General features: G+C 40.7%; 2 protein-coding genes and 1 long non-coding RNA gene across 3 annotated transcripts; 2 read left to right on the forward strand and 1 right to left on the reverse strand.

Annotated features, from left to right (window-relative positions):
- The first annotated feature begins 887 nt into the window (after positions 1-887).
- LOC145034645 (uncharacterized) lies at positions 888-10,471 on the forward strand. The gene is made up of 5 exons (XR_013678144.1): positions 888-1,726; positions 2,834-2,921; positions 3,495-3,892; positions 9,621-9,708; positions 10,282-10,471. It is a non-coding gene; the product is annotated as an uncharacterized LOC145034645 (long non-coding RNA).
- A 636-nt stretch (positions 10,472-11,107) lies between these two features.
- Positions 11,108-13,400, forward strand: LOC145034647 (26S proteasome non-ATPase regulatory subunit 13 homolog B). Its single transcript, XM_078983110.1, has 6 exons — positions 11,108-11,371; positions 11,796-12,242; positions 12,326-12,406; positions 12,474-12,670; positions 12,755-12,854; positions 12,945-13,400. Exons 1-6 carry the CDS (start codon positions 11,222-11,224, stop codon positions 13,128-13,130), a joined length of 1,161 nt encoding a protein of 386 aa, XP_078839236.1. The 5' UTR covers positions 11,108-11,221; the 3' UTR covers positions 13,131-13,400.
- Positions 13,401-14,177: 777 nt separating this feature from the next.
- AE7 (MIP18 family protein (DUF59)) lies at positions 14,178-16,003 on the reverse strand. The gene is made up of 6 exons (XM_078983111.1): positions 15,853-16,003; positions 15,063-15,218; positions 14,847-14,951; positions 14,657-14,756; positions 14,505-14,550; positions 14,178-14,429 (listed from the first exon to the last, which is right to left on the reverse strand). The coding sequence occupies exons 2-6, from the start codon at positions 15,191-15,193 to the stop codon at positions 14,329-14,331; spliced, it is 483 nt and encodes a 160-aa protein (XP_078839237.1). The 5' UTR covers positions 15,194-15,218; positions 15,853-16,003; the 3' UTR covers positions 14,178-14,328.
- Positions 16,004-16,447: the final 444 nt, after the last annotated feature.

Raw genomic sequence — 16,447 nt, forward strand, 5'->3', positions numbered from 1 at the left:
CAACCTATTGGATGCCACCATCGATAAATTTATGTTGCAGTTTTGTTGATTATCTTCACTGGAGCAACGAGCAAGACGAAGATGTCGATAGGGAGGGAAAACAGAAAAAAAAAATTATTGGACTTAAGGTTAGTTCGTGCTTTCTCAATTCCTAATTTGATTTCATTTTACGTCAATTTTCTGTTTTACTTTCAATCTCTCAGGTTTGTTTACCTTCTTCTATTACGTACGTCAATTCCTGGTTTTGACTGATACCACAATCTGCACTAAAACACGGTAAGCCACTCAAGGAAGTTGATTATCCCCGCTCTCTTAACCGACGAACTCGATCTGGCAGTGCACACTCACCTACAATTGGTTTTGAGTTTGAAGTCATTAAGTAAATATGTTGCTGGTTGGATATTGCTTGAATTCGTAGAGAAATGTAAATCGCCACCCCTACACAGTGTTTTTATATTAATAACATTTAATTTTTACAGTTTTGGACAATACTGAATACTACAAACTGTTTTTATATCAAAACATTATGGATTTTCATTTTTTTGACCATGTTGTCCCTGCACACTGTATTTATATTTTAAAAAAATCAATTTTTATAATTTTAGGACCATATTGCCCTTGCAAACTGTTTTTATATTAAAAAAAAATTCAAATTTTACAGTTTTAAGACCATATTGCCTCTGCACACTATTTTTATTTTTTTAAACAACATCGCATTTTCATTTTTTTTTTCTAAAAAACTAACTGGTTTCAGCATTCAACTTTCTATTTTCGTGTAACCAACCGATAATAACAGTATGGGTGTTCTTAGAAATATAACATGTTTTGAATGAAACTGTAATGCCCCGTTTATTTAAATAAATTAATAAATATAAGTCTCAGAATAATTGGTGAAGAATTTTAGAAGTTGGAGATTAAAAGTGTCAGTTCCGGATTAGTCTTATAAATATTTATGAAGGTAAGGACCACGTGGTAAATTATCGAGACTTGAGATGGATAGATTATGAGAAGTAAGGGTTAAATGGGTATTTTGGACTTCATTGTAAAGAGTTTTGAAAGTTAGGGTTTATAAGGTAAACAAATATGGGTGGAGGGGCTGAAGTTGAAAAATCATATCATATGTTGAAATGAGATACGGGATATACCCGTATCCCTTCCCCACCTCATTTCATCTTAAACCCTAAGCAAGAAGCGGCCGCCAACCTTATGCCTCCCTTCCAGCCACCGCAATATTTTCCCCTAGCCGCCACTACCCTTTGAGGCTCCTTCACCCGTCGCTGCTTCGCTGGGGATTGCTGTCGTCCCAGCTCCACTACCGGAACCGATGTGTACAACCGAGATGGCCGCCAAGATCGACGAACGAGATAAAGATGTTGCTGCGAGATTCGTGAGCGACCGGAAACGCTAGAAAGTCTATCTGCCACCTCTATCTCCCTTCTCCTTCGTTGTTCTCAGTGAATCGACGTTGTGTACGTCGAATGGTATCGCTAGTAGCCCTGTGGTTGCCATTTTGAGCCGCCGTCGCTGTTGGTCGCCGTCTCTAGGGCTCCAGTTGTCGCCTGCCACCCGTAGTGGCTGAGTTGGAGATGTCTCAGTCTTCAGATCATGTTTTCGAGTGTGCACATACATCTACTTGATTGGGAGTCAAGAGGAACCGCCGCTGTTGTTTCTACCTTTGTCCGCCGCCACCAGCCACCTTGGGAGATAGCTATGGGTGTAGTTTTGGGTGTGTATTCATGTGTTATCACTATCCCGACAGTTATGATATTGTATGTGTTGTATGTAGTTTTGTTTAGTCGGAAAGCCGGGAATAGCCACCACCACCGCCGTGAGGTGGTAGCTGCCGCCACGAGCCACCGCCGGCCGCCATGGTGTGGCTGTGTGTGTGATTAGTTTAGTGTGTGTGTGGGGGGGTATTGAGATTTAATATTGTAAAATGTAACTTGAATTATGGATTAATGGAAATAATAACAACCACCACCGTAAGGTGGTGGCCGCCGCCGTAAGCCGCCATAGACCACCACTACCCGAAGTGGTAGTGGGTGGTGCCCCTCAAGCAAAACCCTAATGGACCTAGCCAAAACCTTAATGGGCTTAAAGATTCATTTTGGGCCTATTGGGCCATGTTTGAGTGGAAAACCCTAATTGTGAGTAAGTGGGCCTTAGACTTTTATTGGACCTACTTTTGGGCCATTGGGAGTAGATTGCGAATTAAGCCCAACCTAATTCATGTTATTTGTTAAGTAGAGTAAAGAACTTAATGGACTAAGTCCTTAATGAGTTAATTGAGAAAATATTAATATTTGGGGAATTTATCAGGGCACACGAGAATTATCTAATAAGTGAAATATTAAATAATAATCATTGGCAGAGATTAATCTAAGCAATAATGGACTTAATAGATTAAGTCCTTAATGGATTAAGTCCCTAATGGGTTAAGTAAGAAACACTTAACCATAGTTATCATTTGATGTGAAACCCTAATTTCACTTGGGCTTTGTATTGGGCCATCCGAGAATAACCAAATGGACTAGAGTAATTAGTTGGGCTTTAGGGTAAGGCCCATATGAAGGATTGGGCCCAATTTGGAAAATTAGGCCATAGATGGGCCATAGTTGGGGCCTAGATGGTTGTATGATATTGGGCCCTAGAATGATACATGTTGGACTGGACTAATCAATTGGGCCATATGTTGGACTTTAATCCCTAGTTGACTTTGGGCCTTGGGCTTGGGTAAGCCAAGCTAGGGGTAATGTAGTAATTACCCAAAGCATGTATTTTTAGTTGTGTGTTAGAACCCAATTATTAATTAGGTGTTATTTGGTGTTGATAGTTCGGAAACCTGTCAGCCAGCAGCTGGGGTGGAGTCTGTGGGATTTCAGCAGTGTGGGATTGTGTCAACGGGACTTCAGCAGTGTGAGGTGAGTTTCCTTCCAGTAGGGACGGGTCTAAGGCCACAATGCCGGCCCGTTCAGTTAGCAGTAGTTTTCGGACTTCGGTCCGATGCTGTAGCTAGTATGTCTGATGCCTTCGTGGCTCAGACAGAATTTATGCGCTATGTTTTATGTGTTATGTGTTATGTGTTCCGGGCTACGGCCCGATGTAGTATGCAGTATATGTGCTCATGCTAGTTGATATGTTATGCTATGCTATGTTCAGTCAGTTAGTTCCGGACTTCGGTCCGATGCAGGGGACAAGGTCCCAGTCGGTTCCGGACTTCGGTCCGATGCAGTTAGTTCCGGACTTGGTCCGATGCAGGGGACAGGGTCCCAGTCAGTTCCGGACTTCGGTCTGATGCAGTTAGTTCCGGACTTTGGTCCGATGCAGGGGACAAGGTCCCAGTCAGTTCCGGACTCCGGTCCGATGCAGTTTCCGGGCTTCGTCCCGATGCAGTGGGCAAGGCCCAATATGTGTTTATATGTTATTGTATGGTATATGGTAGTTTGGGGGAGCTCACTAAGCTTTGTGCTTACGGTTTTCAGTTTTGGTTTCAGGTACTCAGTTTTCAAAAGAGGAGTTCGGGGAGATTGCAGTGCACACACCATCTGTCCAGCCTGGGATGTTTATACTCTGATATGTTTGACAGTTTTTATAATATTTTGAGATACATTGCTTATGATTTCTATATGAGGTTTATTGACTATGGTTTTATCATTAAATTAAACGAAATTTTCAGACTGTGTTTTTGGGATGTTTCAAGTTGGTATCAGAGCCCTGGTTTGAGGGATTCGGATACACCTCCGGGTGTATCTGAACTCAAACTAAGGGGAAATAAAAGATTTTTATTATTTAAAAATGAAAACGTCCTCTAAAAAGAATTTTGTAAGCACCTAGAAAGAAATTTTTTTTTTTAACGAGATAGAGGTGTGTGCATGCGATCAGCCAAGCTCAAGTAAGTACTCCTAATTTACCCATACAAGTTATGTTATGACTATCAGTATCAGTATCAGTTCAGTTCAGTTTCAGTTTCAGCTTTAGTAGAACAGCATGCTAGAGTAGGACTAAGGATCTAGGATGATGCCTTATGTGTCTGCTTTATGTGTTTCAGCTGGATAAGAATTTCATGCTAGTAATGAGTAGACAGTAGTAGGATAGCCTGGGTAGGTTATGCCTGATAGTATGAGCTTAGCATTGTATGCTAGTGCAGTTTCTTGTTATGAGAACAGTTTTGCCTGAGTATGTTTCCCTTATCCGAATGTTGCTTGCTTCGTGCTTTGTAGAACTCTGAGTGATGAGAGTTAGCCATTAGGTGAATACGTCACATTACATGTGATCAGGGTTGAATAATCTCAGAGTGTTGGATTTGGCCCTACTGCGCAGCTCTTGTTTGAGTCCAACCGTTTTAGGGACGAGACTTTTACTCGAAGGATTATCCGAGCCTCATCACATGTGATGGTATTCAGGTGGTGGCTAATTGGCATTGCAAGGAGGCCTTCAGCAGCTGAGGACTGCTTGAGTAGAGTCAGAGGTTCCCTAGGGCAAGCCTAGGACGAGAGTAGCAGAGATCAGTAGAGGAGTAAAGGAGACTTGGTGGAGTTGAGGTAACTCTTGAGGAAAGTACGGATAGATGTGGAAGGTAGTAGGGGCCCATACTACTGAAAGCAGAGGATCCGTACTCGATTCAAGAGGGGCCGAGGCGAAACCAAGGAACTAGTAGAGTATGTGAGAGATCCCTCAGCAGTAGTATGTATTTGGTCAGGGATTGTTATATTTTCAGCATGGCGACGTTGCGCGAGATATCAGTTAGCAGTTCAGGTGCAGGGGAGGGGTCTGGCTCGGGCTTTAAAGCCGGACAGCTTGACGATCAGATGAGGGATTTCATTTCCGCAGAGATTATGCGCAACATCATCGATCAGACTCCAGTGATTTCCAGTTCAGTTAGAGAGGCTATTGTGGAGTTTATGGACAGTCATCTTGAGGCCTGTAGGGGCCGGGTTAGTTTCAGGACAGACTGGGGCTCGTCTAGGCCTCGAGTCTTATGGAGTTCTGGGATCCATCAGGGAGGGAGATCCCATTTCTAGTTCTGCTATCAGGAGGCAGGGGTGAGTGGGGCATTCTATCTCTAAGAGAAACCATTTTATGATTGGATAGTTGAGGAAGTTTCGCGAGCCATTCGTGAGGGTCTGCCAGACATGGTCGTGAGGATCACTGATAGATTGATAGCGAGGCTTTAGGATCAGACATCTGTTGTTCAGACAGCAGACATTGCCGTTGGGGTAACGCAGGAGCGAGAGTCGGGCAAGGAGTCGGAAGGGAAGAGGAAAATGGATGAGGCACAGGTTGCCACAGGTTCGAGTAAGAGGCCCAAGAGTTCAGATTTGAGGACGAGGAACTATCAGAGCCGCAGTCGACGCGGGAAGTGCGGAAGGACGCACATGGGTGCGTGTAGGCGTAGAAGTGGTGGCGATGTTGGGTGTTTCAAGTGCGGCCATATTGGTCATTTTAGCAGAGACTGTGTTGTTACCATCACCCAGAGACTTGATCCGTTGTGTTTCCATTGCAGTCAAGGGGCCACAAGAAGGCCCACTGTCCGAGTTGTATTCAGCAGGGCGGGCGCCAGCTCCTGCCCTTGGAACTTCGAGTATCGTCAGTGGTTGTCAAGGCCGGGCAAGGGTGCCTACGGCTTGGAGCCGAGTTTCTCCGGTAGATTTCAGCAGGGATTCGAGCAGCACTGAGTAATGGAGGTATGAAACTTTGTTTTGTCAGCTTACGTTATGATATATTGCTATGGTTTCTGCATCAATCGTGGTACAAGTGTTGTGTTATGGAGTGGCTTGCCTGTGCTTATGTCATATGCCATTTGCATACCTCGGATGATTGGTTGGTAGTTAGGAGAGTACGGTAACTGTAGCATGGTAGGGAGAGATCTGGTTCGTTTCGCTAGTTCGGAGCGGATAGTGGTTTGGATGGAATGGTCAAGTTCCTACCCGGCGGGCTTGGACTCCCCAGTAGAAATTTTGGGATGATAGTAAAGGTCGGGGTCTCTTTTGTATATGAAGCAGCAAGGGGTAAGCAGGATTGAAGTGGGGGAGGACCCTCCGGGTATACATGGATAAGAGTCACTCAGAATGATTGCGCGGCCTCTGAGAAGAAGTGGTAGTAGCACAGTGATGGATGGATTGAGAAGTTCAGAATTGGGAGTTCGTGAACTTTTCCCAGCAGTGGGTTCATGTAATGGAGATGGTTAGAAACTGGTTAGGAATCCAGGATTTGAGGACCACCTGTAAAGACTCAAGTGAGTGGAATGAGGAACCCGAGAGTGGGCAACAAGAGGTGTTTTGTGTTAGTAGCCAGTGTATGAGGCAGCATGCAGGTTGCGTAGATTCAGGAGTTGGGAGGTTGGAGACTTCCCAACAATAGCTTCTTGTATCCGGATTAGTAGACAGTTGGGTTGGGAACCAAGCCGGAGAATTCCTCGACGAAGCACTAAGTATATCAAGGATATAAGATGTCGAGGATGATGCAGAAATCAAAGACTGAGGGCTGGTTTGAGAAATCGGGATGAGGAATCATTAGTAGGACTAGGGATAGTCAGGATGTCCTCGAGATAGTAGTAGAGTGTTGTAAGCCTGCGGGGGTAGCCGTAGCATTCACTAGCAGTCAGATAGTAGTAGAGTGTTGTAAGCCTGCGGGGGTAGCCGTAGCATTCACTAGCAGTCAGATAGTAGTAGAGTGTTGTAAGCCTGCGGGGGTAGCCGTAGCGTTCATTAGCAGCCAGATAGTATTTGAGACCTGGTTAAACCAGTGATAAGATTGTAGGAGCGCCACTACAGAGATGAGAGCAAGGAAGCAGTGGGCTGCTTAAGGTCATTTATGACATAAGGCTACAATTGGTCATGTAGCCATCGCGTTTAGCTGTGGGTTGGTAACCTCAGGATTCGATGTGTCGAACTGATCAGTTAGATTAGAAGGCCATTAGAGCCACAGTAAGAAGATAACTAGTAGTTGCAAGTTTCACAAAAGGATGTCGTTTGGAAGTTGTGTGAGGCGACTAAGTAGGGATTCCTTGGGGCTCCGCAGCCGGGCGGGAACCTAATATTTCAGGACTGGCGAACGAATTGAGACCAGGAAGGTCACGATAGATGTTGGAAAGCAGCCATGTAACAGCATGCTATTTTAGGCAATTCCATGTTTCAGACAGTTCAGTAATTCTAGCAGTCAGTGTTTCAGGCAGTAACGGTTTTGGGGATTTTATGTGCGGTTAGAGTCACAGATAGCCTGGGTTATGCTAAGTCACGTACGGCAGGATTATCTGAGTTTTGGCCAACTATAAAAGAATCACAGGGATAAGTGGATCTGTGATTCTGTTTGCTAGTGGGAACCTCGAGTTGTTAGAAGTTAAGTAAGCAGCTGAGAGATAAGTGGACTGGGTGCGACGATAATGATTTCAGTATGGGCGGTCTGCCAGGGATTCGAACCATCTCAAGACATCAGATATCAGACAGAGTAGATATGAACTATTGCGAGGAATCTGTTCACCAGTAGGATTCAAGGCTTTGCAAGAATTGGTCATGGCTACCCTACGAAGGCTAGGGTGTGCCCAGGTTTATGGCCGTGTTACTCGACTAGTTAGTGCGTAAGGAATGATTTCGAGGACGAAATCTAATTTAAGTGGGGGAGAGTTGTAACGCCCCATTTATTTAAATAAATTAATAAATATAAGTCTCAGAATAATTGGTGAAGAATTTTAGAAGTTGGAGATTAAAAGTGTCAGTTCCGGATTAGTCTTATAAATATTTATGAAGGTAAGGACCACGTGGTAAATTATCGAGACTTGAGATGGATAGATTATGAGAAGTAAGGGTTAAATGGGTATTTTGGACTTCATTGTAAAGAGTTTTGAAAGTTAGGGTTTATAAGGTAAACAAATATGGGTGGAGGGGCTGAAGTTGAAAAATCATATCATATGTTGAAATGAGATACGGGATATACCCGTATCCCTTCCCCACCTCATTTCATCTTAAACCCTAAGCAAGAAGCGGCCGCCAACCTTATGCCTCCCTTCCAGCCACCACAATATTTTCCCCTAGCTGCCACTACCCTTTGAGGCTCCTTCACCCGTCGCTGCTTCGCTGGGGATTGCTGTCGTCCCAGCTCCACTACCGGAACCGATGTGTACAACCGAGATGGCCGCCAAGATCGACGAACGAGATAAAGATGTTGCTGCGAGATTCGTGAGCGACCGAAAACGCTAGAAAGTCTATCTGCCACCTCTATCTCCCTTCTCCTTCGTTGTTCTCAGTGAATCGACGTTGTGTACATCGAATGGTATCGCTAGTAGCCCTGTGGTTGCCATTTTGAGCCGCCGTCGCTGTTGGTCGCCGTCTCTAGGGCTCCAGTTGTCGCCTGCCACCCGTAGTGGCTGAGTTGGAGATGTCTCAGTCTTCAGATCATGTTTTCGAGTGTGCACATACATCTACTTGATTGGGAGTCAAGAGGAACCGCCGCTGTCGTTTCTACCTTTGTCCGCCGCCACCAGCCACCTTGGGAGATAGCTATGGGTGTAGTTTTGGGTGTGTATTCATGTGTTATCACTATCCCGACAGTTATGATATTGTATGTGTTGTATGTAGTTTTGTTTAGTCGGAAAGCCGGGAATAGCCACCACCACCGCCGTGAGGTGGTGGCTGCCGCCACGAGCCACCGCCGGCCGCCATGGTGTGGCTGTGTGTGTGATTAGTTTAGTGTGTGTGTGGGGGGGTATTGAGATTTAATATTGTAAAATGTAACTTGAATTATGGATTAATGGAAATAATAACAACCACCACCGTAAGGTGGTGGCCGCCGCCGTAAGCCGCCATAGACCACCACTACCCGAAGTGGTAGTGGGTGGTGCCCCTCAAGCAAAACCCTAATGGACCTAGCCAAAACCTTAATGGGCTTAAAGATTCATTTTGGGCCTATTGGGCCATGTTTGAGTGGAAAACCCTAATTGTGAGTAAGTGGGCCTTAGACTTTTATTGGACCTACTTTTGGGCCATTGGGAGTAGATTGCGAATTAAGCCCAACCTAATTCATGTTATTTGTTAAGTAGAGTAAAGAACTTAATGGACTAAGTCCTTAATGAGTTAATTGAGAAAATATTAATATTTGGGGAATTTATCAGGGCACACGAGAATTATCTAATAAGTGAAATATTAAATAATAATCATTGGCAGAGATTAATCTAAGCAATAATGGACTTAATAGATTAAGTCCTTAATGGATTAAGTCCCTAATGGGTTAAGTAAGAAACACTTAACCATAGTTATCATTTGATGTGAAACCCTAATTTCACTTGGGCTTTGTATTGGGCCATCCGAGAATAACCAAATGGACTAGAGTAATTAGTTGGGCTTTAGGGTAAGGCCCATGTGAAGGATTGGGCCCAATTTGGAAAATTAGGCCATAGATGGGCCATAGTTGGGGCCTAGATGGTTGTATGATATTGGGCCCTAGAATGATACATGTTGGACTGGACTAATCAATTGGGCCATATGTTGGACTTTAATCCCTAGTTGACTTTGGGCCTTGGGCTTGGGTAAGCCAAGCTAGGGGTAATGTAGTAATTACCCAAAGCATGTATTTTTAGTTGTGTGTTAGAACCCAATTATTAATTGGGTGTTATTTGGTGTTGACAGTTCGGGAACCTGTCAGCCAGCAGCTGGGGTGGAGTCTGTGGGATTTCAGCAGTGTGGGATTGTGTCAACGGGACTTCAGCAGTGTGAGGTGAGTTTCCTTCCAGTAGGGACGGGTCTAAGGCCACAATGCCGGCCCGTTCAGTTAGCAGTAGTTTTCGGACTTCGGTCCGATGCTGTAGCTAGTATGTCTGATGCCTTCGTGGCTCAGACAGAATTTATGCGCTATGTTTTATGTGTTATGTGTTATGTGTTCCGGGCTACGGCCCGATGTAGTATGCAGTATATGTGCTCATGCTAGTTGATATGTTATGCTATGCTATGTTCAGTCAGTTAGTTCCGGACTTCGGTCCGATGCAGGGGACAAGGTCCCAGTCGGTTCCGGACTTCGGTCCGATGCAGTTAGTTCCGGACTTGGTCCGATGCAGGGGACAGGGTCCCAGTCAGTTTCGGACTTCGGTCTGATGCAGTTAGTTCCGGACTTTGGTCCGATGCAGGGGACAAGGTCCCAGTCAGTTCCGGACTCCGGTCCGATGCAGTTTCCGGGCTTCGTCCCGATGCAGTGGGCAAGGCCCAATATGTGTTTATATGTTATTGTATGGTATGTGGTAGTTTGGGGGAGCTCACTAAACTTTGTGCTTACGGTTTTCAGTTTTGGTTTCAGGTACTCAGTTTTCAAAAGAGGAGTTCGGGGAGATTGCAGTGCACACACCATCTGTCCAGCTTGGGATGTTTATACTCTGATATGTTTGACAGTTTTTATAATATTTTGAGATACATTGCTTATGATTTCTATATGAGGTTTATTGACTATGGTTTTATCATTAAATTAAACGAAATTTTCAGACTGTGTTTTTGGGATGTTTCAGAAACTAATTGCCCAAAAGAAACTAATTGTCGCCGCCGCTTTGTTCGGACAAACGACTAGTGTATATATATATATATATATATATATATATATATATATATATATAAAGAAAGATGAATATGTGGTTGTCATGTATGTAATATTAGGTATAAAACCATCAAAATTGACTTCATTTTGTTTAAAAAACATATTTTTTTTCGTTGTTAGTTTTTTTTTATTACTTTTGAACTCATATTATTTATGATTTAGTAATTTATCCCCAACATGTATGTATTTCTAACGTATTGTTTATATTAGATCTCAAAAAATCTTCATAACTTTTTTTTGATAAATACTAGAATGGTTACTTTATAATATTTGACATGCTTTTGGTCCACATTATTGAATTTATTGGTTATTTTATAATATTTGACATGAATTTTGGTTCATATTAGTGATTAGAAATTTTGGTTCATATTAGTGATTATTCTAAGAAAACCATAACAATGGTTATAAGTTGTAACATTAGCAACTCCACAAAGAGTTGGGAAAGATAACCTAACAGCCCATGTGATATTCGGTTCGGGTCAAAGATCCAGATTGGAAAATTACCAAATTCTCAAATTTATCTCCAATCCCACATGTTCGTTTCTTTGAGCAAAAGAAAACACCGACGATACAGCGGAAGGGTTTTGTATTAAAATCTTCTACCCGGAGGCTTCATCTCGCAACTCATTGTCGTCGGATTCAGTCGAAGATGGCGGCTCTTCAGTATCTTGATTCTCTTCGTAGTAGTCATCCGGAGCTATCGGATTGGTACAATACGCTTGCCGATCTGTACCAAAGGAAGCTATGGCATCAACTCACTCTGAAGCTTGAACAGTTCGTTGCTCTTGCCGTATTTCAGGTCTCTTTCGCTTACTTTCATATGATATTTTATGCAATTTGGTTTTACTGTGAAATGGAACTTGTTGCCTCTTGTGTTAAGAAGTCTAGGGTTTCGGTTTGATTTGATTTTTATGCATGTTTGAAAATTTTATCTCTTAGTATTCAAATCAAAGGTCTGGATGAAAATTATGTGCCTGGTTGGGCTACAATGAAGTAGGATTTTCACGTTAGAATAGCTATAAATTCTGAAGGTTAAAGAAATAAACAGATAACTGTCCGCAAAATAAAATACTTATAGAAGAATGGATCTTGAAAAATCCATACTGTTCTTAACTTGAAGAGTGCAGGTTTGACAAAGAAAATTAGAGGACCCACCTTTTGGTTAAAGAAATAAACCGATATAATCCATACTGTTTTAAATCCTTCCATAATCTTTATTTCAGGCTGGTGATGCTCTTATACAACTATATAACAATTTCATAACCGACTTTGAGACGAAGATCAACCTCCTCAAACTAGCACACTTTGCAGTCATAGTCTCAAGGCAATACTCAGAAAAAGAAGCTGCCATCAGTTACCTTGATGGGGTCATTGAGAAGCTCAGAGCCACAAAAGAGACACGTATAGAGGAGCCAGTTCTTTACATCAAAATGCAAATAGCCGTTTTTAATCTTGAAAAAGGTGATCAAAAGGAGTGCAAGAACCTTCTAGAAGATGGAAAGAGCACTCTTGATAGCATGACTGACATTGATCCATCAGTATACGCCAATTATTACTGGGTGTCATCTCAGTACCATAAAACCCGCCAAGAGTTTGCTGAGTTTTACAAAAGCGCCCTTCTTTATTTAGCATACACCTCAGTAGAGTCTCTTTCAGACTCTTTTAAGCTGGTATGCTGTTATCATAATTTCAAAATGTTTTTTTTTTTTTTTTGTTTTTCTTTAAGATTTGTAAAAAAAAAATTATATTTTAGGATCTTGCATTTGATCTGTCCCTATCTGCATTGCTGGGAGAGAATGTGTACAATTTTGGGGAGCTGCTTGCACATCCAATTGTGAGTATTTTGATTTTGTTTTCTTGTAAATTGATATTGGACATAATTTGAACGTTTTTTTGTTCAGATAAAGAGTCTGATAGGGACAAAGGTTGAATGGCTGTACTACATTCTAGAAGCATTTAACTCTGGAGATTTAGTGAAATATCAAGAGTTATGTCGTGTTCATAGAGCTGCTCTTAGTGGTCAGCCTGCTTTGGTGGAGAACGAAAAGAAACTTCTGGAAAAGATCAACATCCTCTGCTTGATGGAAATTATCTTCAGGTTTTCTCTTCATTTGATAATCTTTTATTTGTACCTTACTTTTTTTGAGTTTGATTTTTTACATGTAATTTTGTTTGGTTGTAGTCGACCATCGGAAGAGAGAACTATTCCACTGAGCATCATTGCTGAGCGGACAAAACTTACAGTTGAAGATGTGGAATATCTTCTGATGAAGAGTCTATCTGTAAGTCTATTTGTATAAAAACTATTATGATTATTATTATTATTAGTAAATAATGTCATATATGTTGGCTGTTATTGATTGCATTTGTAGGTTCATCTGATTGAGGGTATAATCGACCAAGTTGATGGGACAGTTTACGTATCATGGGTGCAGCCAAGGGTTCTGGGAATTGCTCAGATTAAGTCGTTGCGTGATCGTCTGGATGGATGGGTGGGGAAAGTACACACCGCGTTGCTATCTGTGGAAGCTGAGACTCCCGATCTAGTTGCCTCTTAACTTCTTCTTTTTCATGTCTGTAGCAATCTCTTGAAAAAAACTAAAGAAGAGCAGTGTCAAGAGATTAATGTTGAGCTGACTGGTTTTGCACCACTGTGTAATTTGGCATCTGTTTTCAGGCGTCTCTTCTCTTCTCATGTGTACCTTACTTTTTTTTTTTTTTCCGTAGAGTTCTTGATTGATTTATGGGTGGATTGGAGTTCTTTTTGGGGATTTTAATATACACAACTGTTGTTTTTCTTTCAGATAATCGTATTTTCACTTCTGACTTGTGTTCCTTTTATGATTAGTTATATAATGTTTTCTTGCAAATGGTTACAGAATTAAATTCCATTGGAATTCTAAAGAGTGTAACATGCAATCCAAGTCAATTTCCTTGAATAAAATCATGAATATAATTCCAATCCCTCCTCATTTGTATAAATGACTGAAATATTTCTTTTAAATACTATCAATGCGAAAAGTTTCCTTATAGTCCACCAGATGCTTGACTGTCTACATCTTACACTCACTTGTGCATTGATGCTTGATAACTTTGTTTCTCCTTTAATAATTAATACATATAATGTTTCTTATCTAAACTTATTCTGTAAATGATCACGAAAATAATGGAAGCGTATACAAAGGAATTCCATACTTGCATGGAATGAAATATATGGTAATTTTATAATGTGTTAATTTACATCCCAAAGCCTTTTGATAGCTATATCACCAAACGAAAAAATATATAATTAATTTCAATTCCATGTCAACCAAACATATTCCAGTTCCTTAGAAACATTACACACACTGAACACCTAGAACAGCTTGGAGTGACACAAATCACATGTTGCTGTACCTATGATTTGAAATTTGAAGGTTCACATCACAATATCACATACAGGTTCAACCGAAGAGCATGGTCATATTTTAGGTCGTGAATGGAATAAAAACTCTATTGACTAGGGACATCAGACGTATGACCTGACCTGTAATACATGCAATTACGATAACATTCAAGCCACTACTTTAATATCATGCATAAGAAAGGTGATTCAGCAAAAACCATCAAACCAAAAAACACAAATAAATTTTATATGTGAAAATATGACTACAAGGATACAAAAAGCTTTTACTAGAAGAAATAGAGATCTACATGTGCATTATTTATAGATATCTAAAGTCTTGGTTGAACTTTTGTTTCTGTAATGCATTCAATTCATTCATAAGATGGAGTCAAACATTCATCAACCATATCAACCAGATTCGGATTTTCCAGTGCAGCAGCAACCCGTTCCTTATCATTCAATTGCTTGTTCACTGCACAACACAACAAGAGAATTAAATAATTATATGTATGTATGTGCACATACAGATTCAGAAGAGAATTAAGACCTGCTTCTTCAGTTGCATGAGTCCCAGGAGCCACCTTGATGTCAACCTAATAAAGTGAGAGTAGAGTCACCAACATATTTCAATATAACATAATGACCAAAAAACTTTCTTCAAAAAGATTGAATCTGCAATTAAAGTATAAATTTATATACCTTGAAACGGGAAGGAAGGCTGCGCATAAGTTTAACACGTAAACAAAGGCCAATCACAGTCGCCATACTACAATGCTCAACTGTTGGTGTAAAAGTGACACTGATAACAAGTAGTAATTATGTCACACTCACAGAGAAAAAATTGCCATAAAACTATGTAAAAAAAAAAGGAAGAATAAAGATAACTCACCGAACATAGCTACGCTTGTCATCTACCTCAATGGCATCTTCTGTAATTACTTTCAGTTCTTCTAGAGAATAAGGATGTTCAGGATCTTTAATGTCTCTTATATGGTGTAGCAACTCTTATGCTAAGGAGGACAGAGGATATTCAATATTGTATATTATGTAAATAGTAATACAAATGATATTCATGAAAGAAATTAGATTAAGTTGAAGAAGGATATCAAATATTTCTAGTTGGTCAATGAGTTCAGTTGCATATTCATCAAAATCGCCATCACCAGGTCTACTACGAACAGGGCGTTCCTTCTTTTCATATACAACGGGATTTGCATTGATTAAGGCTGGTGCCATTTTCTACAATTATCAACTTCGTTTCCTGCAGTTGCGTGAGTTAAATGTTTGAAATTGGAAGTTACAATAATAAAAGTTAACGAGCACCTAATTTAGGTGTCATTTTTATTAGGGCTTTTTGAAGTATATATTACATTTTGTTTGATTTATCTTATTACAGCTAACAGTTTTATATTTGGACTTATTAAGCAGCAAACATGAACCATTTTTGTAAACCTTAAAAACAAGAACCATAAAAACAGGGGACAAGGGCAAATATGTCCATACATCCCTCTCAGGCATTTGATCAAACAGCTTGCCTGCAAGGCCAACCGTCCCAACTCAAATTAAAAACCATCATACATATGAGCCTTAAGAACACAAATTCAAACATCTAATTAAAGTTACAGAGCATTATACATACACATCAGGTATCATATATGAACAACAAACACATCAGATATCATATATGAACAGCAAATCAGCAGTAGCAAACAAGTAGCTGTGGCTATTGAAGGCAGAAAAAACGGAAGAAATCGACCTACATCAATTGATAATAACACCAAAATCAAGTGGTAACCATGAATTTGGTATAATTTTATATCAAGATTGGCGATTTCAAGAGAAAGCAGAAAAAAAGGAAGAAAGAAAGCAGGACAAAAAGGAAGAAAGAATGGAACCTGAGGTGGGTTGCGACAGTGTAGCTCTGACTGTCGAAGGTCTCCGCCCGGTGGCTCCGTCGGTTGGACAACGTTCGTCGAAAATCCTTCACGGCGTTGGCGACCAGAAACCAAAGGCCTAAATCGTAGCGTTTTGACTAATTAAATAGGAAAAATCTTCGTCCTGCGTTTGGTTCTATTAACATAATTTTTTTTTTTCAATTTAGTTAAAAAAAAAAAAAAAAAAAACTTATTAAGGTAACTAACTATTTTCAGTTGTTCATATATAGGTAATGTTCTTTTTTTGTACACATTAACGTAACTAACTTGTTTTATTTGTTCACATTTAGGTAATATGATCGATTATCACCTGTTTTTGCTTATGTGACATCCACCTGACATATGATTTGAATACGTTGCACCTACGTGGCATGGTGTATATATGGGAAAATGACTTATTAAGGTAACTTATTTCAGTTGTCCATATATAGGTAATGTTTTTTTTTTTTACACATTAAGATAACTAACTTGTTTTGTTTGTTCACATTTAGGTAATATGACCGACTATCACATGTTTTTGTTTATGTGACATCCACCTGACATATGACTTGAATAC

Source organism: Lactuca saligna, chromosome 3 (genome assembly GCF_052625555.1).
Source record: "Lactuca saligna cultivar CGN05327 chromosome 3, ASM5262555v1, whole genome shotgun sequence".
NCBI lineage: Eukaryota > Viridiplantae > Streptophyta > Magnoliopsida > Asterales > Asteraceae > Lactuca > Lactuca saligna.